Raw genomic sequence first — 26,699 nt, 5'->3', positions numbered from 1 at the left:
CCATGGTGCATGTGGCCTTTGCTAATGAGGGTCATCCAAGTCAGTGTTGGACAATATGTTGGCATAATATGGATCAGTTCTAAACTGTGAGCAAATGGACACTGGCACGGAGATTGCTGGTTGAAGTGCGGCAACCTTGGACTTAACCACCAGAGACTGCGGCCAAATGTGTTATATAGTATGTATATAGTAAGCCTTTTAGTAGTTAACTGTTGAAATGCTCTATTATGTGTAAATGTGATATTACTAGGGTGATTGTAGGGAATGGTGGTTCTCCTTTAATTGATTAGTGTTTAGTCACGTGCCGATTTTGGATGGTGATGGGAGATACAAACCCGGGTGTCATGCTTAGACTGGGGAGTGACATATGCACTGGACCAGAAGCTGCGTGAGAATGTAACAGGGGAGTTAAGTGGGGAATAAAAATGGATAATCAGTTCCCGGAAGGGAGGGAACCACTGACTAGTTGTGGTGTTGACTGTAGATGGGAATGTCTGAGGAAGGGACACAAGGAGCCTAGTGTTGCTGCCAGTTGGTGCAGGCACCAAAGCAGGCTGTGAATAGACTGGAACTGGAGAGACACCTTGAGCCTGATAGCGGGCCCCATCTGAATACCCATAGTTTCTTTTACCCCTGTATCAGGGAAGATAATATGAACAGTGAGAGAATAATGAAGTAGAACCGCTGTTGCCACCTCTACTACCCTTGTATCATAGTTGTTCAAAGATTGGTGCTAGGTTTTGTAACGTTCAAGTACTGTGCCTCTCATCTGTGCAAGAAGTGATTTAACTCCAGTATGGCCAGTACCTCCTACCAGTGGCGTAGCTATAGGGGTTGCAGCGGTCGCAATTGCGACCTAGTCTCGAAGGCAGGGGGGGTCTCAGCCTCCCGCATCACGTCTATTCAAAGTTACTATAGTAACTGGGGCCTATATAATAAACTACACGGGCCCCTGATACTATAGTAACAGTGTTATGAGGTGATCTGTTTCTAATAGGCTTGCTAAAACGTATATGTTTACAAATATTGTGGCAAAAAAGTAACTACTATATAAATGGGAGTAAGATGTATCCCATGAGGCCCTGAGGAAGTGTGACCACGTGAAACGGCCATAGGCCAAGGAATCATTGTCCTCCTGTACAATACGCAGGCATGAATTAAATAAAGCAGCTTTAATAGGATTGGTGAGTGGCGCTTATATTCATTTTTACATTCAAGTTTTGTGGGACTTTATTTAAATGGCGTGCACCACCAAAAAGAGCTGTATTGTTATCTGAGTTAACCCTGTGAGTGGAAAGCTGCTGGAGTGGAGCAGTGCCGGTGCAGTGTTTCTTTGGAGCAGAGACTATAGAAACATTATTCTTACCCTCCTCGTTTCCAAGCGCAGCGCTGCTCTGGACGTCTTTCAGCGCCATCATGTCATGACGCTATGTCGTGATGCTGAATGACTTCAGGAACTGCGCTGCAGCCGGAGCCAAAGAGTAGGGTACGTATTAGATTGCTGTCTACTGTGTCCCTCTATCTAAGCCTACCATGTGGTAGTCTTACATACAGGGCGCAGCAAACAATATCACACATGGACCCTGTATCTAAGCCTACCATGTGGTAGGCTTAGATACTGGGTCCAACAGACATTATCACACATGGAACCTGTATCTAAGCCTACAATGTGGTAGGCTTAGATACAGGGCCCAGCAGGCAGGTTCACACATGGGCCATGTATCTAAACCTACCATGTGTACCAAGGGTTAGTGATGGCATCAATGGTGGTCTAAAAAAGTGCAGTGGAGGTGTTGACTACGTGTACTAATTGTAACGTCTATGGCCGCGGTCCGTCGTTCTGACTTACCCCTCGACGGCCGCGGCAATGGACATGTGAGTTCCCTGCAGTGCCGTCCCCCTGTGAGGCGCCGGCACTCACTTCCTGGTATCGAGACTGTCTCCCGGAGGGCGTGCACGCGCTTGCATGGTTTTAAAGAGCCAGTGCGCGCATCATTGCAGGAAGTCTGCAATCAAGCCCAGAATGCTACTGGACTTTAAAAAGGGCTCTGCCCTCTTGTTCTTTGCCTAAGCGTTGTTCGTTACCCAAAGTTTGTCTTGCAAATGGCCTCCTAGTGTCTTCCAGTTCCCAAGTGTTCCCTGTTCCTGTATCCTGTATCCTGTATCCCATGCTATCCTACTCTAGTGCCGTGCTGAGCTGTTGTCGTGTTGTGCTGTAGTCCACGCCTGTTCTGCTACTCCATACCTGACATCTACCTGCTGCCTGGTCCCAGCCTTGCCTGCCTTGCTACTGTCCGAGTTGCCACAGGTACCCATTCTGGACTATAGACTCTGTACTATATCTGTTTGGCCAGCTGCCATCCCGCAACGCAGTATGGCCCAGTGGGTCCACACCCCGCATCGGGTGTGAGGGATCTGTCAGGCACAACTTCTGTGGATACTCCCATAGGTAATCAGTCTGCACCTGAGTCTATGTCTCTGAGACTGACTCCATCTTCCACCACTCAGGATGGCAGGCTTAGGAGTGGGAGAGCCTATCGCAGCCTGGCCAGACGGAGCTAGCTCCCGCCCTCTGTCTATTTATACCTGCCTTTCCTGTTCCTCCTTTGCTTGTGATTCTTCTCGTGTGGTTTCCTGGCCCTGCTACAGCTTCTATCTATTTGATCCTGCTCCATACTGACCCTGGCTTTCTGTCTACTCTCCTGCTCTGCGTTTGGTACCTCGTGCACTCCTGGTTTGACTCGGCTTGTTCACCACTCTTGTTGCTCACGGTGTTGCCGTGGGCAACTGCCCCTTTCCCTTTGCTTTGTGTTCCCTTGTCTGTTTGTCTCGTGCACTTACTGAGCGTAGGGACCGCCGCCCAGTTGTACCCCGTTGCCTAGGGCGGGTCGTTGCAAGTAGGCAGGGACAGAGTGGCGGGTAGATTAGGGCTCACTTGTCCGTTTCTCTACCCCCGTCATTACATAATCACAAGCCCGTATACCTAGTCTTCCCTGCTCCCTGACACTACTATGGACCCCCTTGAGACCCTGGCCCAGCAAATGCAGGGTCTCTCCCTACAGGTCCAGGCCCTGGCTCAGAGGGTCAACCAGCCTGACGCTACCATGGTAGTGCCCCTCACCTCACCTCTTGAACCCCACCTCAAGTTGCCTGACCGGTTCTCAGGGGACCGGAGGACTTTTCTCTCCTTTCGGGAGAGTTGTAGGCTCTACTTTCGCTTAAAGCCTCATTCCTCAGGTTCTGAGAGCCAGCGGGTGGGTATAATTATGTCCCGGCTCCAGGAAGGGCCCCAAGAGTGGGCCTTCTCCTTGGCTCCTGACGCCCCTGAACTTTCCTCCGTTGATCGTTTTTTTTCTGCTCTCGGACTCATTTATGACGAGACTGACAGGACTGCCTTTGCCGAGAGTCAGCTGGTGACCTTACGTCAGGGTAAGAGACCTGTTGAGGAGTATTGTTCTGACTTTAGGAAGTGGTGCGTAGCTTCTCGGTGGAATGACCCTGCATTAAGGTGCCAGTTTAGGTTGGGTCTGTCGAACGCCCTGAAAGACCTGCTAGTTAGTCATCCCTCTTTAAACGCTGCTCCCCGTCCTTGGCTCCCTCGAGGAAACCTCCTGTTCCCGTTCTCACCCCTGACGGGGTGGAGTTCGAGGTGGCCAAGATTGTGGGCAGCAAGATGGTCCAAGGCTCCCTCCAGTATCTGGTCCATTGGAGAGGATACGGGCCTGAGGAGAGGACTTGGGTACCCGCTCGGGATGTTCACGCTGGGGTATTGGTCAGGAAGTTCCACCTTCGTTTCCCCAATAAACCAGGTCCACTTAGAAGGGGTCCGGTGGCCCCTCATGGAAGGGGGGGGGTACTGTGAGGGATCTGCCAGGCACAACTTCTGTCGATAATCCCATAGGTAATCAGTCTGCACCTGAGTCTATGTCTCTGAGACTGACTCCATCTTCCACCACTCAGGATGGCAGGCTTAGGAGTGGGAGAGCCTATCGCAGCCTGGCCAGACGGAGCTAGCTCCCGCCCTCTGTCTATTTATACCTGCCTTTCCTGTTCCTCCTTTGCTTGTGATTCTTCTCGTGTGGTTTCCTGACCCAGCTACAGCTTCTATCTATTTGATCCTGCTCCATACTGACCCTGGCTTTCTGTCTACTCTCCTGCTGTGCGTTTGGTACCTCGTGCACTCCTGGTTTGACTCGGCTCGTTCACCACTCTTGTTGCTCACGGTGTTGTCGTGGGCAACTGCCCCTTTCCCTTTGCTTTGTGTTCCCTTGTCTGTTTGTCTCGTGCACTTACTGAGCGTAGGGACCGCCGCCCAGTTGTACCCCGTCGCCTAGGGCGGGTCGTTGCAAGTAGGCAGGGACAGAGTGGCGGGTAGATTAGGGCTCACTTGTCCATTTCCCTACCCCCGTCATTACATCGGGACAGGAATAATGTGAGACACCTTCTTGCAACTCAACTTGTGACTGTAGATTACTCAGACACACAGATGTTTCATCATCATCATCCAATAGCCAATCACAGGGCAGCTCAAACAATCATGGAGACTCTGTGATTGGCTGGATTGGATAGTGCCATCTGTGTAGTATACGAGAGTCTCATGGACAGTTTGAGAAGGGGGAGGGGTCAAACAGGCTGCACAGGCTATATGTCTGCTAACTGGAATATAGGTTTTAGGTATGAAAATGCAGAAAACATCTGATACTAAATTTTAGATGTTAAATACAATAGGTTATAAAAAAAAAATGTGGTATATGGCGTTGAGCTTGGGTAAATGCAAGAAAGAAATAACATGTTCATTATTATATTTTTTTTACACCACAATATGAAAACAATTAATTGAAATCCAGCAAAAATCAGTGGTGCATTTTAATGGTGCAGCTAGCAGTACTAATTACATGTATCTGATATTTATAATTATATAATTTAAATATTTTGTCAATGTAACAAATCCTCAGTGTGTACTGAACTCATACTGTCATATGCTGTAGTAATCATTAAAAAGCAACTGCAGTCATTTTCTCCTGCAACCTTAGATACATATTCTTCTCCATAGGGTGCAATATCATAGTAGTTCAAGAGGATCTGTCACTAGTTTAGTAATGCCCTATCTCCTAACTAATCTAATAGGGTCTGTCACACTGATAATGCTAGTGAAAATTGTCTCCCAAAACGTTTATTATTTTAATAGTTATGACCTTTTTCTAAATATGCAAATGAGCCTATACTTGACAAATGGGCGTCAACACCAGTAATTCTCCTGTGGTGGAGCTGCCTCACAGCCTCTGACAATGTCCTATCAGCATGAAGCTGCTTCACACAGTGTGAGAGACTGAGGCTGGAGGGAAGGGGGATCACTTCAAACAGCCAAATTTCGGGCAGTGGACCACCTAGAACAGCGCTTCCAGTGTCACATGAAAGATGAGATTTTAGTCTTTCATATAACACCAGGATAGTGACACCACGTAGTTCTAGCTGTGACACAACCGGAGATATCGCCAGTTGAATACACAATCGGGAATGGAAGATGTATACTATAAGGTTCAGGCTATGTTGCTGGGCAGGGAAGGGAGAGAAGCTGCATGCTGATTGGACAGCGTCATACAGAAAACATTACACCGCCCAGAGTGAAAAGAAAAAGTCACCTCCCATTTGGCAAGTATAGCCAAATTAGAATATTTAGAAAAATGCTCATCACACTAGTTATCAGCATCATAGCGCCTATTAGATTAGTTAGGAGATAGGGAATTGATAAACTGGTGTCAGATTCTCTTTAAATCTGGTGCAATAAGGATATTTAACTTTGTTTGAATGGCCTTTCAAAATGACAGCCAGTGACAAGAAGTACCAGGCAAAGAACATTTTACATTTTCTTCCCCTCTCTTTTTATGCTGTGTTCTCATGTTGTGATCACATTCTGTTTTTGCTCGAATTTTTCGCAAATTACAGCAAAAATGCAGAGGTTTGGCAAAAAACACAACACAATTAGCAATTTGACGACAACCTCTAAACATAGCCTTAAGAGGCCATATACAGTGTATTGCTCAGCAGGTGGAGAAAATGAGAACAGAAAAAACTTTCTTTGAAGGAAATAAACACATGGCGGAGATGGTAAAAAGTTGCATCATTACTACCACACTACAAAAATCGACACCACAAAAGAAAAATATATATACACAGTCTTGTCACATTATTATGACCACCAACAAATATCCAGAGTAACCGCTGTGTGCAGCACGGGCAGCAGCTAAACGGGCTGGGAGTGACTCAATAAGATGCTGTTAGGTTATCTCAGGTATCTGGAGCCATGCTGACTGCAGAGCATCCCACATTTGCTGGAGGGTGCGTGGGGGAGGATCCATAGAGTGAACAAGAAGATCGAGGTGCTCCCACAGATGCTCAATTAGGTTAAAGTCTGATGAATTAGGGAGCCAGGGAACTACTTGGAAGTCTTGGTCGTGCTCTTCCAACAACTGTCGAACATTTCTAGCTGTGTGACATGTCGCATTGTCTTGTTGGAAGATTACATCAGGGAAGACAAACTGCATGTATGGGTGGACGTGATCTGCAACGATGGATTCATACCCAAATCGGTTCAGAGTGCCGTCCACATGGATGAGTGGGCCCAGGGAATGCCATGAAAAAAATCCCCAGACTATAACGCTGCTGCCTCCAGCTTGTGTTCTTCCAACAATGGTTGCAGAGTGTTTATTCTCTGATGTTTCTCATCTGACATGCCAACGTCCATCCGTTTGATGAAGCAGAAAACGCGACTCATCGGAGAAGGCAACACTTTGCCAATCATCGGTGGTCCAATTCCGTTACTACCGTGTAAATTGAAGCCTTTTTTTCCGATGTACCTTTGTTAGCATAGGAGCAGTGACCATCCGTCTGCCTCGGAGCCTCATATGCAGGAAGGTTCGCTGAACTGTTGTTTTAGACACGTCTGGTAGTCCTCTGTTTGGTTTTCACGATGAGCTGCCCCACTGTAGCGTGTCGTTCGGCCCTCGCGCACCTTCGTAGCCGACGTTCACCTCTCACTTCAATGGCACGTGGTGTTCCGCAGTTTCCACGTCGGTTATTCCCAATGGAGCCATTTGTCCACTCACGATACACTTTCACCACTGCAGAACGCGAACAGTTCACAAACTGCGCTGCTAAGAAATAGTTCCCCCCTTGGCATGAAAACCAATAATCATCCCTTTTTGCAACTCTGATAAATCACCCCTTTAACCCATGGCAACAACGAGTGATATGTGTTCAGACAGCCTATCGCACACCTTATATACCCACCAAGCCAGCCCACGACACATCACATCCTTCATGGGCTACGCTCTGCCGACGTCGAAAGTAGGAGGTGGTCAAAATAATGTTACTCGACTGTGTATATGAACATGAGCTTTTGGTGTAATTTTGCTGTAAATTTTCCTTTTTTATTATAGCCATGCCAATTATTTTTTATGGTGACTGTGGTAATGGCAAATTTTTTTTCCATGCCATAACTGCAGTGTGTGAATGTACCCTTAAAGATTCATCCTGTGACACAATTCGAATAAAATTCGAAAATAAATTGACCGGCGGCTGCCTCATTTTCTGTAGGACCCAGGACCTGACCACTCGATTTTATGAACCTTTTATATTTAGCATCCTTGTTAAGTACTCTTGTAGTACTTTGTTGTGCTATTTATATACCCCGTATGCATACGCTTTTTTCCACAGATGTTCATAGCCTTAATTCTCAACTGGAATAAACTCTGTGAAACATAAGAAAAAAATCTGAAAAAAAAATATGTATTGTTTCCTATTTAATTGCTGAATGGCATTGATATTAATCCTCCCCAAAAAGTTTTTGACAAATTATTTTCTGCTCTCCCAGGACAGGAACCGAGATAGTTTGGCAGATTGTATTATCTGTGATTTCACATACTACTTTAGGTACACATGGGGGGAATTTATTATACAGTCTACTCCAGTTTGCCAGCACAAAGTAGAATAAGCGCAATTGCTGCAAAAAAAAATCAGAATTTGCACAAAAAAATTCAACTATTGTGGCATTTGCACTCTACATGCACCAAATTTACTATCATTTACATCATAAACTGGCGTGAATTATAGGAGAAATCTAAGCCAGCTCATAGCTGGCGTAGATTTCATTTTCAGATGCACGGAAGGCCAGAGATGCGTCTAATTTAATAAGAGGCAATCTTCAAATTAAGACTGGTGTATGAAACAATAATGAATAAATCTCCCCCATGATGTATTATCCTAAAGAGATTGTCCAGGATTAGAAAAAAGGGTCTGCTTCTTTATCCATAACAGCGCCACTCTTGTCCATTGACTGTGTCTGGTATTGCAGCTTAGCCTGTTCAAGCATAGAGTTAAACCAGTGTTCTATCAAAGAGTTAAATTAGCGACTGATTCACAAGAGTAATCTGATATCTGGATATGATTTACATTAGTGCAGTTCTTATTAAAAGCGTTGACATAAAATTAGAATTTCTCTGCATAAGGTATGGTTTTCGGTTGAGCTGATAATTGTGATACTAAATGTTGATTTCTTGTAGGATGTGTGTGTTTTTTCTCTAAAATGTCATCGACAGTCAAAATGAATAGTTTGTAATGTCAGTAAATGGATATTATTTCATCTGCACGTGGCTCGGATTTGCATGCACTAACATGCATAGATAAATAATGCATAACTGTTATTCACATCATAATAATGTAAGTGTTATGTGTTTGCTCCTGCGATGGCTCCCTACTGTTTTCTGAATGCCATACCCATTAGGATCCTGTTTGTATGCAAATTATTGTTATTTATATCCTCCTGCCCTCCATCCTTCTTCTAAGTTGACATTCTTTGTCGTTCCCCAGTCTTCAGATGGAATCCTTTGCTTTTCCTGTATGAGTCCCCATAGAACTATTTCACATGTCTGTAGTAATTATACAATAGGATACAATCATCACAACCTTCCTTTGGGAGTAATCTGTTTACTTGTGCGTAGCTTTAATCGCAGTAACTCGGTGTGCCTTTTCCACCTCATTACCAGATAAACACAATATACTGGAGAAAGTTGTTAAGTTCATCTTATTTTTCTCCTCTGAATCAAGCTGAAGATACTTGGAGTCATTCAGCGTTTCTCCAGCAGATGTTAGTGGTTAAATGGATAACTGGTCAATGTAAAAAAGGCCACTTTACATGGTATCAATAGTGATTCTCATAACAACCTGGAAATTAATAGTTGAATGCAGAAAAGTTTAGGAATCCAGCTTTGTTTTAAAGAGGCTCTGTCACCACATTATAAGTGGCCTATCTTGTACATGATGTGATCGGCGCTGTAATGTAGATTACAGCAGTGTTTTTTTATATAGAAAAACGATCATTTTTTACGGAATTATGATCTATTTTAGCTTTATGCTAATGAGTTTCTCAATGGACAACGGAGCGTGTTTTACTTTTTGACCAAGTGGGCGTTGTAAAGAGGAGTGTATGACGCTGACCAATCAGCGACCAATCAGTGTCATGCACTTCTCCCCATTCATTTACACAGCAGATAGCGATATAGCTATATCGCTATGTGCAGCCTCATACACAAACACTAACATTACTGCAGTGTCCTGACAATGAATATACATTACCTCCAGTCAGGCCGGGATGTGTAGTCAGAATCCTGACCACTTCTGTAGCGTCTCTGTAGGGAGGGGGTGCATCCTACCCTCAGAGAAAAAAGGACAGGGAGGCTGAAGCTCAAGCCAGAAAATTGTTCCGTGCAAACAAGGACCAAGCCAGCATCACAGCAAACTGCACTGTACGGTTCCAATATTCTTGTGTGCCCTGAAACTCTACCCAGAAGAACCAAGTTTTGTAATAAAAAGTTGTACATTTATTGTTCCACTTCTGTATTATCCAGCTTTGACACCCAGAAAGAAATAGCCAGGCCAAGTGTGATATTTTATTTAATAGCAATATTATTCCATCTTTTATAGGTGAAGATACTGAAATATTAGCACAGACTGGGCTAAAAAGCTAGGTAAAGTGCGGTCATAACCAGGTTGGGGTTAGGCTGCGTAAAAAGGTTGTTTTATCAGGATAGGAGGGAGCAGTTAGGATGGACAAATAGGTGGGTTTGACAAGAGGTGATTACTCCACTGTATGGTAATTCTAAGTAGAGATCATTAGTTTCAGTCCGAATCGGCATCCAATTCGATCTGGATGAATTTGCCATGACTCGCAAGTTCCCCTATTGTCCTTACCCTCCAATGTCTTCTAGGTCTTCTGTATCCAACTTCTTACAAGCTTTTCCATGTCAAGCAGCATTAGTAATGTCATGCACCTATAATCCTCATGATTGGTTGTGTTGAAGGGAGGGATAAAAGCAATGCATTTAGGGAAGGCTGCCTCAAAGGTATTATGGGGTTGCCCACCTGAGGTCATGTGATCCTTTTTCGAATCTGTAAAATGGCATCTGGCGCTCACTGACAGCTGACATTTTGCCACGGAATCCAAACAAATTCAATTTGTGTAGAAAGATTTACTCTCTAATCCTAAGTAAAATATGGAGATTTTATAGGTTACACTAAAACGGCTGAAAATATGTATATGGTTGGAAGACCCTTGGAAGCGAGTTATAGCATTGTTTAATATTTGGTTTAATAAATAATCCCTGGTTATGCCACTGCAGCTGCTTAAAAGCAACTTGACACGTTGAACATTCTGCCCTGCGTGAAGCATGTTTTAGAGCAGGAGCAGACTGATATATAATTTTGTGAAAAAAGATTTAGGATAAACTTTAATTTATTCTATTAAATCCCTGTTCACTGTGGGCTAAAGAGTCCAGTGGGCAGTTTCAACCATTGATTTTAGAGCCTTCCCTGTATGAGTGGATACAGAAATAAGACCGCACACTGGAATCTGAAGCCCACAGTGAGCAGGGATTTATATCAATAAATTACAGGTTATCTTGTATCATTTCTCATATTTCTTGTGTTTTCTCTTAACATTATATCTTACGGGTTTGTGTTAACAAAAAATACAATTGAATAAATCTGTGATCATCCACCTTTTAATAAAGATTGTTTCCAATGTGTCTTTGTTTTGCCCTCTTCACACTATGTCTGTGATGTACATTTAGCACGCACACCAGGAAAGCTCCCTGCGTACACGCTATGTGTTGATAGGGCTCTAATAGCCGGACGGAGACGATAAGAGTGTCCTTTTGGCCTCTGTCACGCTGGCATATGTCGGTATATCATTCTTTGAAATAGAATAGTAGACTACTAAATTTCAGACAAAGCTGTCCTGCAAAAAAAAGTATACTGACGTTATTTGTTTTTTTTTTTAACATTGGAGTCTATGGTTGATGTATGCTACTCGATGGCTTTTCAACAGCTTTTCATGATGTATACATTAAATGGATGCCTTAAAAGCCTACAGGTGATGGATAGAGATGAGCAAATTATTTCTTACCAAATTGAACTTGGTCCGATTTTACAAAAAGTTTTACAAATTAGAAAAAACAAGAGGGGAGAAGAAGAGTTAATTTTTTTTTACCATACTCACCTGGTCTCCTGTATTAATGCGTACCTGCAGGCCTCCTGAGATGACGTTGTTTTTCCCCATGTGACGGCTGCAGCCAATCACAGGTTTCACAGGTCACATGGGACCAAACTAAGTAATCTCAGGAGGCCGGCAGGCACGCTTTGCTACGGGAGACCAGAGAATGTGGCTATGGTATTTTATTTTATGGGTGGATTCACAACAGCCTGGTTTGCCCTTTTTAACTCTGATGTCTTCTAGGACTGCATCCAACTTGGGTACAGTCCTAGAAAACATAAGAGAAACAGGGGCACTTGTGATTTGCAGAAAATTTATTGGGACCAAATCGAATTTGACAGCCGATTAGATAGAATTGGACAGCTGATTCTATAAAATTGGACAGCTGATTTGACAGAATCGGCACCGAAATGCATTTCGGAAAATTTGCTCAACTCTAGTGATGGATATCTGTCATGGATTCCTAACATCACATCTTAAAATGGTAACCGTTTAACATATACGTCATGAAAAGAGTTTTGAGAGTTTATGATGTATAGGGCAAACGTACCCTATAATAGTCTATGAGTAATGGATGTCACTTATTAGGTGGTTGGTTAGGCAGTGCCCTAGTTCGGCTTTTGTCATGTCATTTGTAAGTCACCCACTGCAACACTAAGCATGGTAGGTTTGCATTACCTACTGTAGCTATATTAAAAGCATTATTGCGCATATTTTCAATAATCCAGACCATAAGCGGTAAGACTAAGTGACCATTCAGCCTCTGTTAATTCATTTAAAATGTAGATTTCTGGTGTTATGCTGACTTGGCACTTGACCAACAAGGAGCAATATCATGAACCACTTGGGGATAAGAATAAGGCCTCACGCACATGGCAGTTGTGTGCACGGGGTCTGTATGACCAAGACAAAATGAACTTTTTCTAAAAGTTTCCTAGACTTTTCACACGATACATGCTAATGCCATGTTGGTTACATAGAAGTGATGTGCTATATTTCACTTGCTAGCTAGATGTAGAACTACTTTACTAACAGACAAAAACCTAGCAGCAAATGACTGGAGCAAGAGATTTGAATGCAGCCCAGGATTGTTGTCAGTCTTTGCTATTACAGATTTAATACAGTTTGTCATAGCTTGTCTCTGAGCATAGAGGTTGAAAGGTGAATTTAATATCCCTGTGTTCTCTCGCAACCTCTATTTCCCTATAGGTTTATCTTCCAGTGGTTGAAACAATTATATCTGTTCTGTTGAGATGCAGTATTTTACTTACTGTAAGTCAGATTTATGTATTAACTTTATCTTTTTACTTGAGCATAACATTTCAGTGAAAGTTTATCAGTAAATTTTAGCATAAAAGTTATGTTTTTATACTTATTTAGTTTGGGGCTAATATATTATAGCGACTGTTACTTACAATGGAGTTTAAAGAAAATCAAAGCACACTTAGAAATTCTTTAACCCGTTAGTGACCGTCCATTAGTGTTTTTTACAGCAGCCGCTAACGGGCTTTATTCTGATGCAGTAGCCTTTTTACGGCACTGCATCGGAATAAATAAACAGCGCCGGGAGCAGTTAAATCTCCCAGCTCTCAGCTACCGGAATGCAGGAGGAGGACTTGGGTACCTGCCCGGGATGTTCACGCTGGGGTATTGCTCAGGAGGTTCCATCTTCGGTTCCCCAATAAGCCAGGTCCACCTAGGAAGGGTCCAGTGGCCCCTCATAAAAGGGGGGGTACTGTAAAGGATCTGCCAGACACAGCTTCTGTGTCGACGCCTGTGGTTAATCAGTCTGCATCTGCTCCTAGGTCTGTTAGAGTGACTCGATCTGGTAGGCTGAGGAGTGGGAGAACCTATCACAGCCTGGCCAGACGGTTCTAGCTCCCGCCCTCGGTCTATGTATACCTTCATTTGCTTCTTGTCTTTGCCTGTGATTCTCTCTTGTTTCCTGGCTCTGCTGTTCCAGCTATTACTGTTGACCTCAGCTTCATTTTGACCCTGGCTTTACTTACTACGCTCCTGCTCTGCGTTTGGTAACTCGTACACTCCTGGTTTGATTCGGCTCGTTCACTACTCTTGTTGCCCACGGTGTTGCAGTGGGCAACTGCCCCATTTCCCTTAGCTTCTGTGCACCCTTGTCTGTTTGTCTTTCGTGCACGTATTGAGCGTAGGGACCATCGCCCAGTTGTATGCCGTCGCCTAGGATGGGTCATGCAAGTAGGCAGGGACTGAGTGGCGGGTAGATTAGGGCTCACCTGTCTGTCTCCTTACCCCGTCATTACACAAGTAATACACTGCAATACTGAAGTATTGCAGTGTATTATAAAAGCAATCAGATGATCGCATAGTGAAGTACACTTAGTGGGACTACTAAAAAAGTTAAAAAAGTTTAATAAAGTTAATAAAAAAATAAGAATCCAAAGTTAAAAATATGAACCCACTTTTTCCAATTAAAAATTGCTTTATTATAAAAAAAAAAAAAAAAAAGGAAAAAAGTTACACATGTTCGGTATTGCCGCGTCCGTAACAACCCCAACTATAAAGTTAATACATTCTTTAACCTGCTCATTGAACGTCGTCAAAAATAAAATAAAAAACAATGCAAGAATTGCTGTTTTCTGTGAATCCTGCCTTAAAAGAAGTGATCAAAAAGTTGCATGTACTTCAAAATGGTACCAATAAAAACTACAAGTCGTCCCACAAAAAAAGCCCTCATACAATTGCATTGACAGAAAAATAAAAAAAGTTATGGCTCTTCAAATATGGAGACACAAAAACAAATAATTTTGAAAAAAAAGTGTTTTTACTGTGTAACAGTAGTAAAACATACAACATCTATATAAATTTGGTATTGTTGCAATCGTAACAACCCGCTGAATAAAGTTATTGTGTTATTTATACCACACGGTAAACGGCGTAAATTTAGGACACAAAAGTGTGGTGAAATTGCTGTTTTTTCTATCTCCCCAAAAAAAGTTAATAAGTTAATCAATAAATTATATGTACCCCTAAAACATAAAAAAATTCTTGGTCATTAAGGCCTAAAATAGGCTGGTCACTAAGGGGTTAAATTTTGTTTTGTTGGAATCTAGTTGTCACGGCTCTATGCTATAAAAGCCATATTAATCTATGTAATGGCCTAATTTACCAAAATTAGAATTAACTCTATGGACACATGTTTAACATTTTAAAAGAATATTCCCATCTAAGAATATTAAGGCATATCTATAGTATATAAGATAACATTTTGATTGGTGGGGGTCTCACCTTTGTGTCCCCTGCCGATCCTGAGAACAAAGGGATAGAGGCCTCTTCGGCATTTCTATTGCATATTGGCGCTCTAGGCCACCCACAGGGAAGTGGAACGCATCTCCATTTGAGTGAATACGGCTGTGTAGCTCCCTGTACAGAGCGGATGGTCGGTGAGCATTGCTGTGCAGGTAAATATATGTGAGACTATGACAGTGGGTAGAAATATATAATATATGAATATTTTAATTTACAGTGATCTGTTTCTTCAACTCTTCCCATATTTATATGTACACAGTCTATATACATTATAAGATATTCAGCTGTCAAGGAGAAACTATCTACAGGGTGGGCCATTTATATGGATACACCTAAATAAAATGGGAATGGTTGGTGATATTAACTTCCTGTTTGTGGCACATTAGTATATGGGAGGGGGGAAAATTTTCAAGCTGGATGTTGACCATGGCGGCCATTTTGAAGTCGGCCATTTTGTATCCAACTTTAGTTTTTTCAATGGGAAGAGGGTCATGTGACACATCAAACTTGTCGAGAATTTCACAAGAAAAACAATGGTGTGCTTGGTTTTAACGTTACTTTATTCTTTCATGAGTTATTTACAAGTTTCTGACCACTTATAAAATGTGTTCAAAGTGCTGCCCATTGTGTTGGATTGTCAATGCAACCCTCTTCTCCCACTCTGAACACACTGATAGCAACACCGCAGAAGAAATGCTAGCACAGGCTTCCAGTATCCGTAGTTTCAGTTGCTGCACATCTCGTATCTTCACAGCATAGACAATTGCCTTCAGATGACCCCAAAGATAAAAGTCTAAGGGGGTCAGATCGGGAGGCATTTATTCTGCGGTGTTGCTATCAGTGTGTGAAGAGTGGGAGAAGAGGGTTGCATTGACAATCCAACACAATGGGCAGCACTTTGAACACATTTTATAAGTGGTCAGAAACTTGTAAATAACTCATGAAAGAATAAAGTAACGTTAAAACCAAGCACACCATTGTTTTTCTTGTGAAATTCTCGACAAGTTTGATGTGTCACATGACCCTCTTCCCATTGAAAAAACAAAAGTTGGATACAAAATGGCCAACTTAAAAATGGCCGCCATGGTCAACACCCAGCTTGAAAAGTTTCCCCCCTCCCATATACTAATGTGCCACAAACAGGAAGTTAATATCACCAACCATTCCCATTTTATTTAGGTGTATCCATATAAATGGCCCACCCTGTATATCAATTTCTTAGAATTAGGTCAACCTGATTTAGCATCTATTAAAATAGAGAATACGTTACGAACTATATCCTTTTTTTTTTATTTCTTGGGCATTTGGACAGCCTCATAATAGAGATGTGTCTAATTGATCATAGTTCATGATGGATAATTGTGTAAACTTATTAAGAAGCAAAAGAACCTTGTAATTAAAATTCTGTTATGGCCAAACATAAAACATAGCCCATCACTTAGATGGATTTTGACCCAACTTTTGACAGCATTATTTATGTTTTTATCCACGTTGAGCTCTCCAGGGAAATTATTTCTTATACTCGATTCATCTGCTGAAGCCTACTTTCTTCTTAAAGAGAACTTCTTAGAAAGTATGTTCATTTTTAGTCTGTAATTCTTTTACTTTTTCTAAAACAGTAAGGGAAGGGTTGATACAGAGAAGGGTGGGAAAACCCCTATACGGCATGGTCCAGTTTGCTCTAAAAGGGAAATAGTTCCTTCCTTTCTCCCGATCAGACTGTATCAAGTATTTTAAAAACCCTTTTTAAAGCAATCTGCTTAGGCCAGTTCCTGGGCAAAATTTCACAGCCCTGAGAAAAGAACTGGAGATTGAACATTTTTTACCTCCAGTAGGAGAGTGTCACTTGTATTTTTGGTGACGTCAGAATAATCATCTGTTTACAGTAGTTTTTACAAATAACATGTATATACTTCTGCATGTCAGTCATATTCTTCTTCAAACTGCCACTGTCTCAAGATAGTGGCATTTATAAAAACCCAGCTGTACCCAGAACTCAGTCTCCTAAAAGCTATGTACAACCTGCACTACTGGAGGAGATCCTTGTCAATCAGCAAATCTTCTCCAATGAGTTGGTGCCACCATTTGAAGTTAGGACAATGTAGATAAAATCGTGGAGGTCCTCGATTTTACCTACATGATCCTGAAGGCCTTATGGTCCCATGGATCTATGATCTATTGGATGCATTTGTGGATGGCTGCACCCCTGAGGATTATTCATTCCTAAACTGTTTTTGGTTGTTGTGTCCCACACAACCACTATAGGTGATCACATCTCTTATTGTTTTTTCCTACCCCTACACTCTGTACAAACGTAATGTCCGATGTGGCGCTCTGCCTCTCTTGCTATTTCTTAGATACTTATTGAAGTTAGGCCACTGACAGAACTCTTCACCGGTACTTTCTTTTCAGCCGAATGAGTGGTCAGCTTACAGAAACCCTGAACTCTGGTTCCTGTTTGGAATCTTATACATGCAGTACAGTACAATGCCCCCATAGCTGACACAGATGCCCCCATACAGTTTAATGCCCCTATAGATGCCCCCATACAGTATAATGCCCACTTAGCTGCCCCCACACAGTATAATTCCCCCTTAGCTGCCACCATACAGTATAATACCCCATATGGCCAGAGCATCGGCAACACTCTGGCTGGGGATTCTGCTCCAGGTGTAGCCCCTGACGTCACTTTCTGTATATGTGATGTCAGGGACTCCCCCTAGGAGCAGAATATAGTGCCCATGTAGATATGCTGAAGCAGGGAGCTGATGGTTTGCTTCAGCATTGGAATCAGATGTATCTGCGTCCCGAGAATGCAGATACAGTTGAAACTAGAACATACCACCGGCCGCCCAGGACTGCGGGACAACGTCCAGAATTCGGGATATTCTTGCTTGATCCGGTACGGTTGGGAAGTATGGGCCTAGGTTTAAAAAAAACTGAGCCAAAAACTGCATCAAAACTGTATGTGTGACCAAAGTCTTATACTTGTCCATCTTTTTGGATCCACTCCTGTGTTTGGCTTGAAAAAACTGCACCAAAAACGACATGTGTTATTCCAACCTAATGCAGTGTCCATTAGCACATGGGACTATTTTTTTCTGTTGAACTCATAAAAATTTTTAAAAAATGAAATGGGAATCTACACTAGGTGCATTTCACGATAGCTGTTAGATTTCTTTAGATTTTTCATACTGCAACAATTTTTGGTTAAATGTTCCTCTAAATTACAACTGACTTAGGCGTAACGCACACGACCTTAGTGATTTTGCGGTCCGCAAAACCATGGATCCATTCTCTTCATTTGCGGTCCATTTGTCTGCACAAAAAACTTCCATAGTGCAACCGTGTGTCATCAGTATTCACTGAAAAAGAAGGAAGGCTGGAACCCCCTGAGTAGGTCACATGATCCGCAAATACGGGCAGTAAAATGACATCTGAATTTTTGCTGCCCCCCAACGGGTCCGTGAACATCACAGTCGTGTTTATGGTGCCATATAAATAAATGTGTCCGTGTGCTATTCGCAAAATTGTGGATAGCAAAAGGACAAAAAAACATAGTCGTGTGCATTAAGCCTTACAGAAATTTTACATCAGCTTTCTTTAGAACTATGAGGGCATGACCAGACGTGGCGGAATTGCTCCGGAATTCCGCTGCGGACAGTCCGCTGAGGAAATCCGCAGCGTACACGTTTCTCCATTGCTTTCCACAGCTTTTTAGTAGGGTTCGTTTATACTTTGCGGACAATTCCGCTGCGAAGCATAGGCTGCGGTGCGGAATTTGATTTACGCAGCATACACTGACGGTTGTGGACGTGTAGCGGACTTGTTGCGGACTCATTGAGGAATTTCTCCATTGACTTCAATGGAGAGTCAAAATTCCGCAATGAAGTCCGCAGATGTTATGTGTGCTGCGGAGCGTATTGGTTTTACGAACATGACATTTCTTCATTTTGGCTGGACCAATGTATTTCTAGGTCTACAGCCAGACTGAGGAAGTCAATGGGGCTCCCGTAATTACGGGTGACTACGTGTGTGCACCCGTAATTACAGGTGACTACGTGTGTGCACCCGTAATTACGGGAGCGTTGCTAGGCGACATCAGTAAATAGTCACTGTCCAGGGTGCTGAAAGAGTTAAGTGATCGGCAGTAACTGTTTCAGCACCCTGGACAGTGACTTCCGATCACAATATACATCAACCTGTAAAAAAAATAGAAGTTCATACTTACCGAAAACTCCCTGCTTCTTACTCCAGTCCGGCCTCCCAGGATGACGTTTCAGTCCAAGTGACGGCTGCAACCAATCACAGGCTGCAGCGGTCACATGGACTGCCGCGTCATCCAGGGAGGTCGGGCTGGATGGCGAAAGAGGGACGCGTCACCAAGACAACGGCCGGGTAAGTATTAATTTCTTTTTACTTTTACTAGGGAAAGGGCTGTCCCTTCTCTCTATCCTGAACTGATTGAGAAAAGGGAAGCCCTCTTCCCCTCGATACGCAACGGCTAGTCCGCATCAATTTAATGCCCATTTTAGGCAAAGCCGCAACAGAATCTGCAACGCAGATTCTGTGCGGCATTGATGCGGACAGTGGCGGAAGAAGTCTGCCACGTCTGGGCATACCCGTATGGCTCCCTGGGACTGCACACAGTAAATTGATAGCTTTGTAGTCTAATTGACATAGAAATTATGCACAGCCTTTCACCCTTGGTGACCAGATGCTACACACTGTATCTCTTAAAAAGTTTAGTGTCCAGGTTTAAGATGTTTCGCAAGTTAATAAACGCGCGTTTGTCATAAATAATACGGAGTGAATGTTCTAAACTAGGATTGTAAAATTGCTGTCAATTATTGAAATCATGTTGAATACATTTTATGTAGATAAAACAATCTTTAAAAGAATATGTGAACATGTCCGTTCCTCGGTAACAGGTGAGGGCTGCCTGAGGGTTATTAAGCATTTCTATAAGGTTCATTCTGGTGATTCTAAGGCCTTGTCATTTGCTGGCATTGAAAGGGTTTCCAAAACACCCCTTTAGGCTACTTTCACGCGGCAGTATTTTGGTCAGTATTTTGCGTCAGTATTTAGAAGCCAAAACCAGGAGTGGAAAATAAACTTGAAAAGTTTAATGGGAAGATTTGTACCTCTTCTGTGTTTTGGATCCACTCCTGGTTTTGGCTTACAAACACTGATGCAAAATACTGACCAAAATACTGTGTGAGAGTGGCCTTATATAGATAGGAATACTTACATTTTATAAAGAGAAGCACTCTTAATAGTCAGGTTCGGAGCTGTGTGATCACTAGGCATAGCTGAATGCTATAATCAAAGTTATTTTCTATAAAGATATTTATGTCTTGTTATTTCAAGATATTTACATTTCTGATGTGCTCCGTGTAACAATATTTTGCAAGCTGAATGATACTGAATGATATTAACTCATTGTGGGTACTTCCTGTTGTATATTACATATATATATATAACATGTGATGGGGATGTACTAGTAGGACCAGATGAGCCGTGGATAGCGCAAAGCGACTGTCGCCTATTATCTGTGATTGCGTCCGCCACGCTGTCATTTTATCATGATGAAATAAAGCCTTGAATTCTTAACTTTCCTGGTGAGTGCCGCTACTTTCTCCTCTTATATTCGCTTACATATTGTAACTGCATTGCTTGTTACTGAGCAACACCATTGACTTTCTGGGATTTATGGAATTATTTGGGACAGTGCCAGCATGTTTTTGTATTTTTCTACTTGAATAGATTGTCCACCTGCTGGATGTGGTATGTTTTATATTAGGAATTAATAATAATATCTATGCAAATTGTTATCTTATTACTCTGACTGGACCTGTTGCCTTATGCCATTTAATCTAATGCATACCTCTTCCCGGAGTATTTCGTTTATTTCGTAATCTGAACATATTTTAATTGGGAGATATTGCTATTTTATGTTAATTTTACAATGGTGGTAAATGGGTTGTACTCCGCTTAGGACCACCCTCTATGATTCAGCCATTCATTTGAATGTGTGGTATCTCATGCTACATTTCATTTGACAGCGTTTTTTGTCAGTCCAATACACTGTGCGTATGCTGAACCATCCCTCCATTCCAACTCTTCTCTCCGTGGTGATACAAGCTAGGAGGAACTGTTTTGGGTATCATCTTTCTAGTGATCGGTTGAGGTCCCAGTGATAGGACCCTCAGTTATCATATATTTATCACCTATCCCGTGGATAGGAGATAAATGTATTTTGTGGGAAAACCCCTTTTAAAATATGGAACATAGCTAAATATAAACTAGCAATAATAGAATATGCTTGATCTGCTTTAAGATTCATATCCATTAATAACACTCTACCTTGTTGACATGATGACTGTAGGCATAATGCACATGTAAGGACTGTGACCGATGAGTGAATCGAGGAATTTTCTAAAGTTGTAAAAATATAACAATAATGAACTATATATAAGTCATAAAATAATTCACATTTGAACATTATTCACTTTTATTCTGTTGTTTATTATTACTGTAATATTAATTATAATAATATACATATATCAAAAGACTAAAATAATAAAGGTTTTGTGGTAAATCTACACATACATAAACTGATTTTCTTAAACAAGCAATTAAGACTGAATGAAAAGCCTTTAACTGGAATTTATCTGAAGATTTTCCTTCCCTGTGCAACAAAACCAATGCCTTTCATCACAGCCTATTCAAGATTAATTTAAACAATTGAAGTGTTTTTCAGAGTCTGAATAATTATTAGATTCTCTGAAGATTCGGCAGCAGCATCCACTTTGAGCCTCACTTGGTAATAAACTGTTATCTGAGGATTTCAAGATTACTAGACGATAATTTGTCCTTTGCTAAATTTTCTCACTATGGGAATAGGAAAACAAGCAAGCCGCATGAGTCCACCAATTTTATTTTGCTGGATGTTATATAATCTTGATGGGTAAAAGTAATTTCTGTACTTACAGCGTTGTAATATACTTATTGTATAATAAAAAGATAGTCATTTTCTATTAAATAAGGCAGAACTACTGAAAATTGTTCAAAAGTTTTCTAAAGTTGACATACAAATCTATATGGCCAAAAAATTACACAACACTTCATGACCACAATAAAAGTTTTCTATTTTTTATATTTTTTAAAAAAATCTAATTAATATGACATTTAGGGCCCATGCACATGGGGATACTATGTCTCTGTGCATGAACTATATACTTAGTGCTAAAGGTGGAGTGGGATTCCATGGGATCAGGAAAGTCTTTCCTAAACCAAGCTTTGGGGAGGGTGCTCTACCAAGATCCTGATCCGATCCTGTCCTTGCTCTAAATATATAGCTCCTGCACAGAGCTGTTATACGACCATGTGCATGGAACCCAAGAGAGAGAAATTTAGTATATCCCTGCATTTTGTTTAATTTCCAGGGTGACAAATTACTTATGGACTGTATATGCCTCAGCACAGCAATTGCAGATTTCTACATATATAAAGTGCTCCGTATTATAAACATAACGTTGATTTCCCATGATAAAGCAATAAATTAGATATAATAGATAGATAGATAGATAGATAGATAGATAGATAGATAGATAGATAGATAGATAGATAGATAGATATTAGATAGATAGATATTAGATAGATAGATAGATAGATAGATAGATAGATAGATAGATAGATAGATAGATAGATAGATAGATAGATAGATAGATAGATAGATAGATAGATAGATAGATAGATAGGTATTAGATAGATAGATATTAGATAGATAGATAGATAGATAGATAGATAGATAGATAGATAGATAGATAGATAGATAGATAGATAGGTAGATAGATAGATAGATAGATAGATAGATAGATAGATAGATAGATAGATAGATAGATAGATAGATAGATAGATAGATAGATAGAATTCTTAAGAAATAAATTTTATTCAAATGGAAGTAATAGAAAATATTTTTCTGCCTTGACATTATAGGGTTTGTGTGTCTTTTACATCATCATGCCTATTTTTCATGTGTGGGAGGAGAGTATATTTGGGTATGTACTGGGCAGAATATTTGGGTGCAGAAGTAGTGCTTGATTTATAGTGACTGCTGTGACGTGCCTTACCTGTGTCCTTTATGGATTTTTTTAAGATGACCAAATAAAGCTTCTTTTATATTTTTATGAATGTGCTGAGGAACTCTCTTTTTTCTTACATTGTTTATCTACAACATGCTACGTCCATAGAAAAGGGCTCACATATTTCTGGTCATTTAATCCTAAAAAACCCAAAGCTTCTGTATGTATAATCCAGTGTGCTTCTCATCTAAACAAGCAGTTATGTCGATCACCACTAGGGGGAATCGATTTAATTCTTTCTATACCTGCAAATCTCAAAGTAGCAGGATCATTATTGTGTGCTTTAGGCCTCATTTACACGAGCGTGTGCGTTTTGCGCGCACAAAAAATGCAGCGTTTTGCGTGCGCAAAAGGCACTTGACAGCTCCGTGTGTCATCCGTGTATGATTATTTTCGCGCAGCCGCCATCATAGAGATGAGGCTAGCCGACGTCAGTCACTGTCCATGGTGCTGAAAGAGTTAACTGATCGGCAGTAACTCTTTCAGCACCCTCGACAGTGCATTCCGATCACAATATCGAGTAACCTGTTTAAAAAAAAAGAGGTTCGTACTTACCGAGAACTTCCTGGCCGTTGCCTTGGTGACGCATTATGGTGACGCGTCATTGGTGACGCGCCTCTCTTGACATCTGTCCCCACCTCCCTGGATGACGCGGCAGTCCATGTGACCGCTGCAGGCTGTGCTTGGCTTGTGATTGGCTGCAGCTGTCACTTGGACTGAATAGTCATCCCGGGAGGTCAGACTGGAGGAAGAAGCCCGGAGTTATCGGTAAGTCAGAACTTTTTTTTTTTTACACGTTCACGTATATTGGAATCGGAATTCACTGTCCAGGCTGCTAAACCTGTTTAACTCTTTCAGCACCCTGCACAGTGACTGTCTCCTGCCGGGTTCGGTCAAAACGAGTTCGGCCGAACCCGGTAAAGTTCGGTTCGGTCATCTGTAAGACACTCCGTTCGGATGTTTGTAAACAGAAAAGCACATGGTGCTTTTCTGTTTACATTCAGTTTGACAGCTCTTGCGCGAATCACGCAGTTCGCACGGAAGTGCTTCCGTGCGACCTTCGTGGTTTTCACGCACCCATTGACTTCAATGGGTGCGTGATGCGTGAAAAACACAGATTTATAGAACATGTTGTGAGTTTTTTTCAGCGCACTCACGCTGAGCAAAACTCACGGACTGTCTGCATGCCCCCATAGAGTAATATAGGTGCGTACGACACGCGTGAAAAGCACGCGCGTCGCACGCGCGTATATTACGCTCGTGTAAATGAGGCCTTAAAGAAATGTCCCATAACCAGTAACAACTTTAGTTTTAATAAGCCTTTGTAGCAGTGGATTTGAAAAAAAGATACCAGTAACATTGTGTTATGTCTTACTACCACATCTGTTTCTACTAACAAAATAGTAATCTAATTTTATATTTTCAGGTCCAGGAGGATCCAAGTTCACAATTGGCAAGTCCATCTGGTTGCTGTGGGCTCTTGTATTCAACAACTCTGTTCCAGTCGAAAACCCAAAAGGCACCACAAGCAAAATCATGGTTCTCATCTGGGCGTTCTTTGCAGTAATATTTCTAGCCAGCTACACTGCCAATCTGGCTGCCTTCATGATTCAAGAAGAGTATGTGGATACTGTGTCTGGACTCAGCGATAAAAAAGTAAGGGATTAAGAATTTGTGTTGTTGATCCTAATTAAATTGACAATAATCTACAAACCTCAGTGGCCTGGATTTCTATTGCAGGCGGAGAACTAGTTTAAAGAACTACATATACTGATAAGACAATGAGTGAAGGAATAATAGTACTTTCTCACAGATGGAAAATCTCTGCAGTTCACAAATGTCAGCCATTCTAATAGAAACATAAGTTTTTAAGTAAAAGCAATATGCAACCCTTTCTTATACTTTATTTCCATATTGGAAATGCTGGAAATGCAGGTACACACACAAACACACACGCATGGCTTGAAACTCCTGGGTCCAAATGCAAAATCAGTAACAGGACACTCCACCTGCCATGTGTCATTTATGACATCAGTGTGTTTTTATGTGGCTGAGGTTACTATGGGCCCCCTCAGACAACAGGGTAAGAATGTGACTGCTACCTCTGCACCCTCTTTAGCTATTCCCCTGTGCACACAGAAACAAACACACACACACACACACAGCACACACACACACACACACACACACACAGCACACACACACACACACACAGCACAAACACACACACACACACACAGAATTCATTGTGTTAATTGCAAGGAAATATCCAAGTTACAACTATCAGATTTTGTCAAGACTGGTCTAAATGATTTTTCTTGATACCTAATAAACAACATTACCTTAGCATCAGTGATTGCAGACTATGGTCTTCATGTATACCTCAGATAAATACTATAAAGGCTGTGTTCACTATAAGGGCACATTCAGACGTGGCGGAATTGCAGTGGAATTCTCCAGCGGCCGTTTTTTACATTTGTTTCTATACATTTTTAGGCAAGTTAGTCCAGATGTTGCGGAAAACTCCGCTGCGGACCATAGGCTGCGGTGCGGAATTTTCCCTCCGCAGCATGCACTGGCTGTTGCGGAGAAGAAGCGGAATTTCACTGCGTATTTCAGCCTTTGCAATGCAAAAACTGAAATCTGTGGCAAGTCCGCTGTGTTTTCTGCAACGTCTGAATTACCTGTCAAATATGCAAATGTTGGTGCAGATTCGTTGCGTAATTGCCCCAATTCTGCACCAACATTTACAGTTGAAAAACTCTGCCACGTCTGAACGTGCCCTAAAGGCTGTGTTCACATCTGCATCAGGAGCCCTTGTCGCAGATCCAGTCAAAAAATGGCAGAAAAAATAGTGCAGCATGCAAAAAGTTTTTTTTTGAAATTTTCACTTTGGCCCAATGTTATGTTATGCAGCAGAATAGGAGGGAGAACGAGAATTGTGTTTTGTCCATGGAATGGGGTTCAATGTGTATATGATAGTATAGGTTCCTCTTTAGGTTCCTCAAGATGGGAACATTTTTTCAAGTGGTTTCCATTTGCTAATAAGGTTGGGAACCACTGTTCTATGGTCTGTGAGAAGCTTTATCCTGTTCAACCAAAAACATTACATTTTCTGGCCAAGATTAGTTTTAGCTAACTAAATAAGAAAAGATTGAATTTCTAAAAAATCTTAAGTATGTAACTTTTGTTGTCAAAGTTTTATGTAACTATTTTTTTCTCTGCATATGTGAACTCGCAATCCAAGGTATTTGCTAGTTAGCAGCTGTAGATATTTTTCATGAATTTCAAAATGAAAAAAACCCCACAAAATAATACGAAGTTCCAGCTTTGTAAAATGTTCTTTATTTCATGTGCTCTGTGCTACAATGCTTTCCTGTGTTTGTAAGTCGATCAGATCCAAGGAACAGGGCTATTTTGATGTGTCATTATAGGAAGTAAAAACAGAAAAGTCATTATCCCAGGTGAGTCAACTTATTCTCAACAGAGAGCAAATGTTGACTGGCGAGATCTAACAGCACTGGGAATAGTTTCACAATTAGGACATCATTAACACATTGTTACTAACTGGGCAAGAATAGTTTCTGGTTTGTTTCTTTAAGCCAGCTTGGATCTGTATGACATCATCCGTTAGCCAGACAGCTGGCTGATGATATCGTGGGTAGAAAAAAAAAGCCTATGATTAAATATAGTCTCCATTGTCAACTAAAGCAAGAAAT

At 41.6% G+C, this 26,699-nt stretch overlaps 1 protein-coding gene across 1 annotated transcript in view; it reads left to right on the top strand.

Annotated features, from left to right (window-relative positions):
• The window catches only part of GRIN2D (glutamate ionotropic receptor NMDA type subunit 2D), a 312,180-nt gene that overhangs the window by 194,597 nt on the left and 90,884 nt on the right, over window positions 1-26,699 (top strand). The window contains exon 8 of the mRNA XM_075839954.1: window positions 24,407-24,636. Within this exon, the coding sequence (XP_075696069.1) occupies window positions 24,407-24,636 (230 nt within the window). The remainder of the gene's footprint in view (window positions 1-24,406; window positions 24,637-26,699) is intronic.

This window comes from Rhinoderma darwinii, chromosome 10 (assembly GCF_050947455.1).
Source record: "Rhinoderma darwinii isolate aRhiDar2 chromosome 10, aRhiDar2.hap1, whole genome shotgun sequence".
NCBI classification, from domain to species: Eukaryota; Metazoa; Chordata; class Amphibia; order Anura; family Rhinodermatidae; genus Rhinoderma; species Rhinoderma darwinii.
Note: the sequence above shows the minus strand (reverse complement) of the source record. Positions and strands in the feature narration are given on the sequence as shown.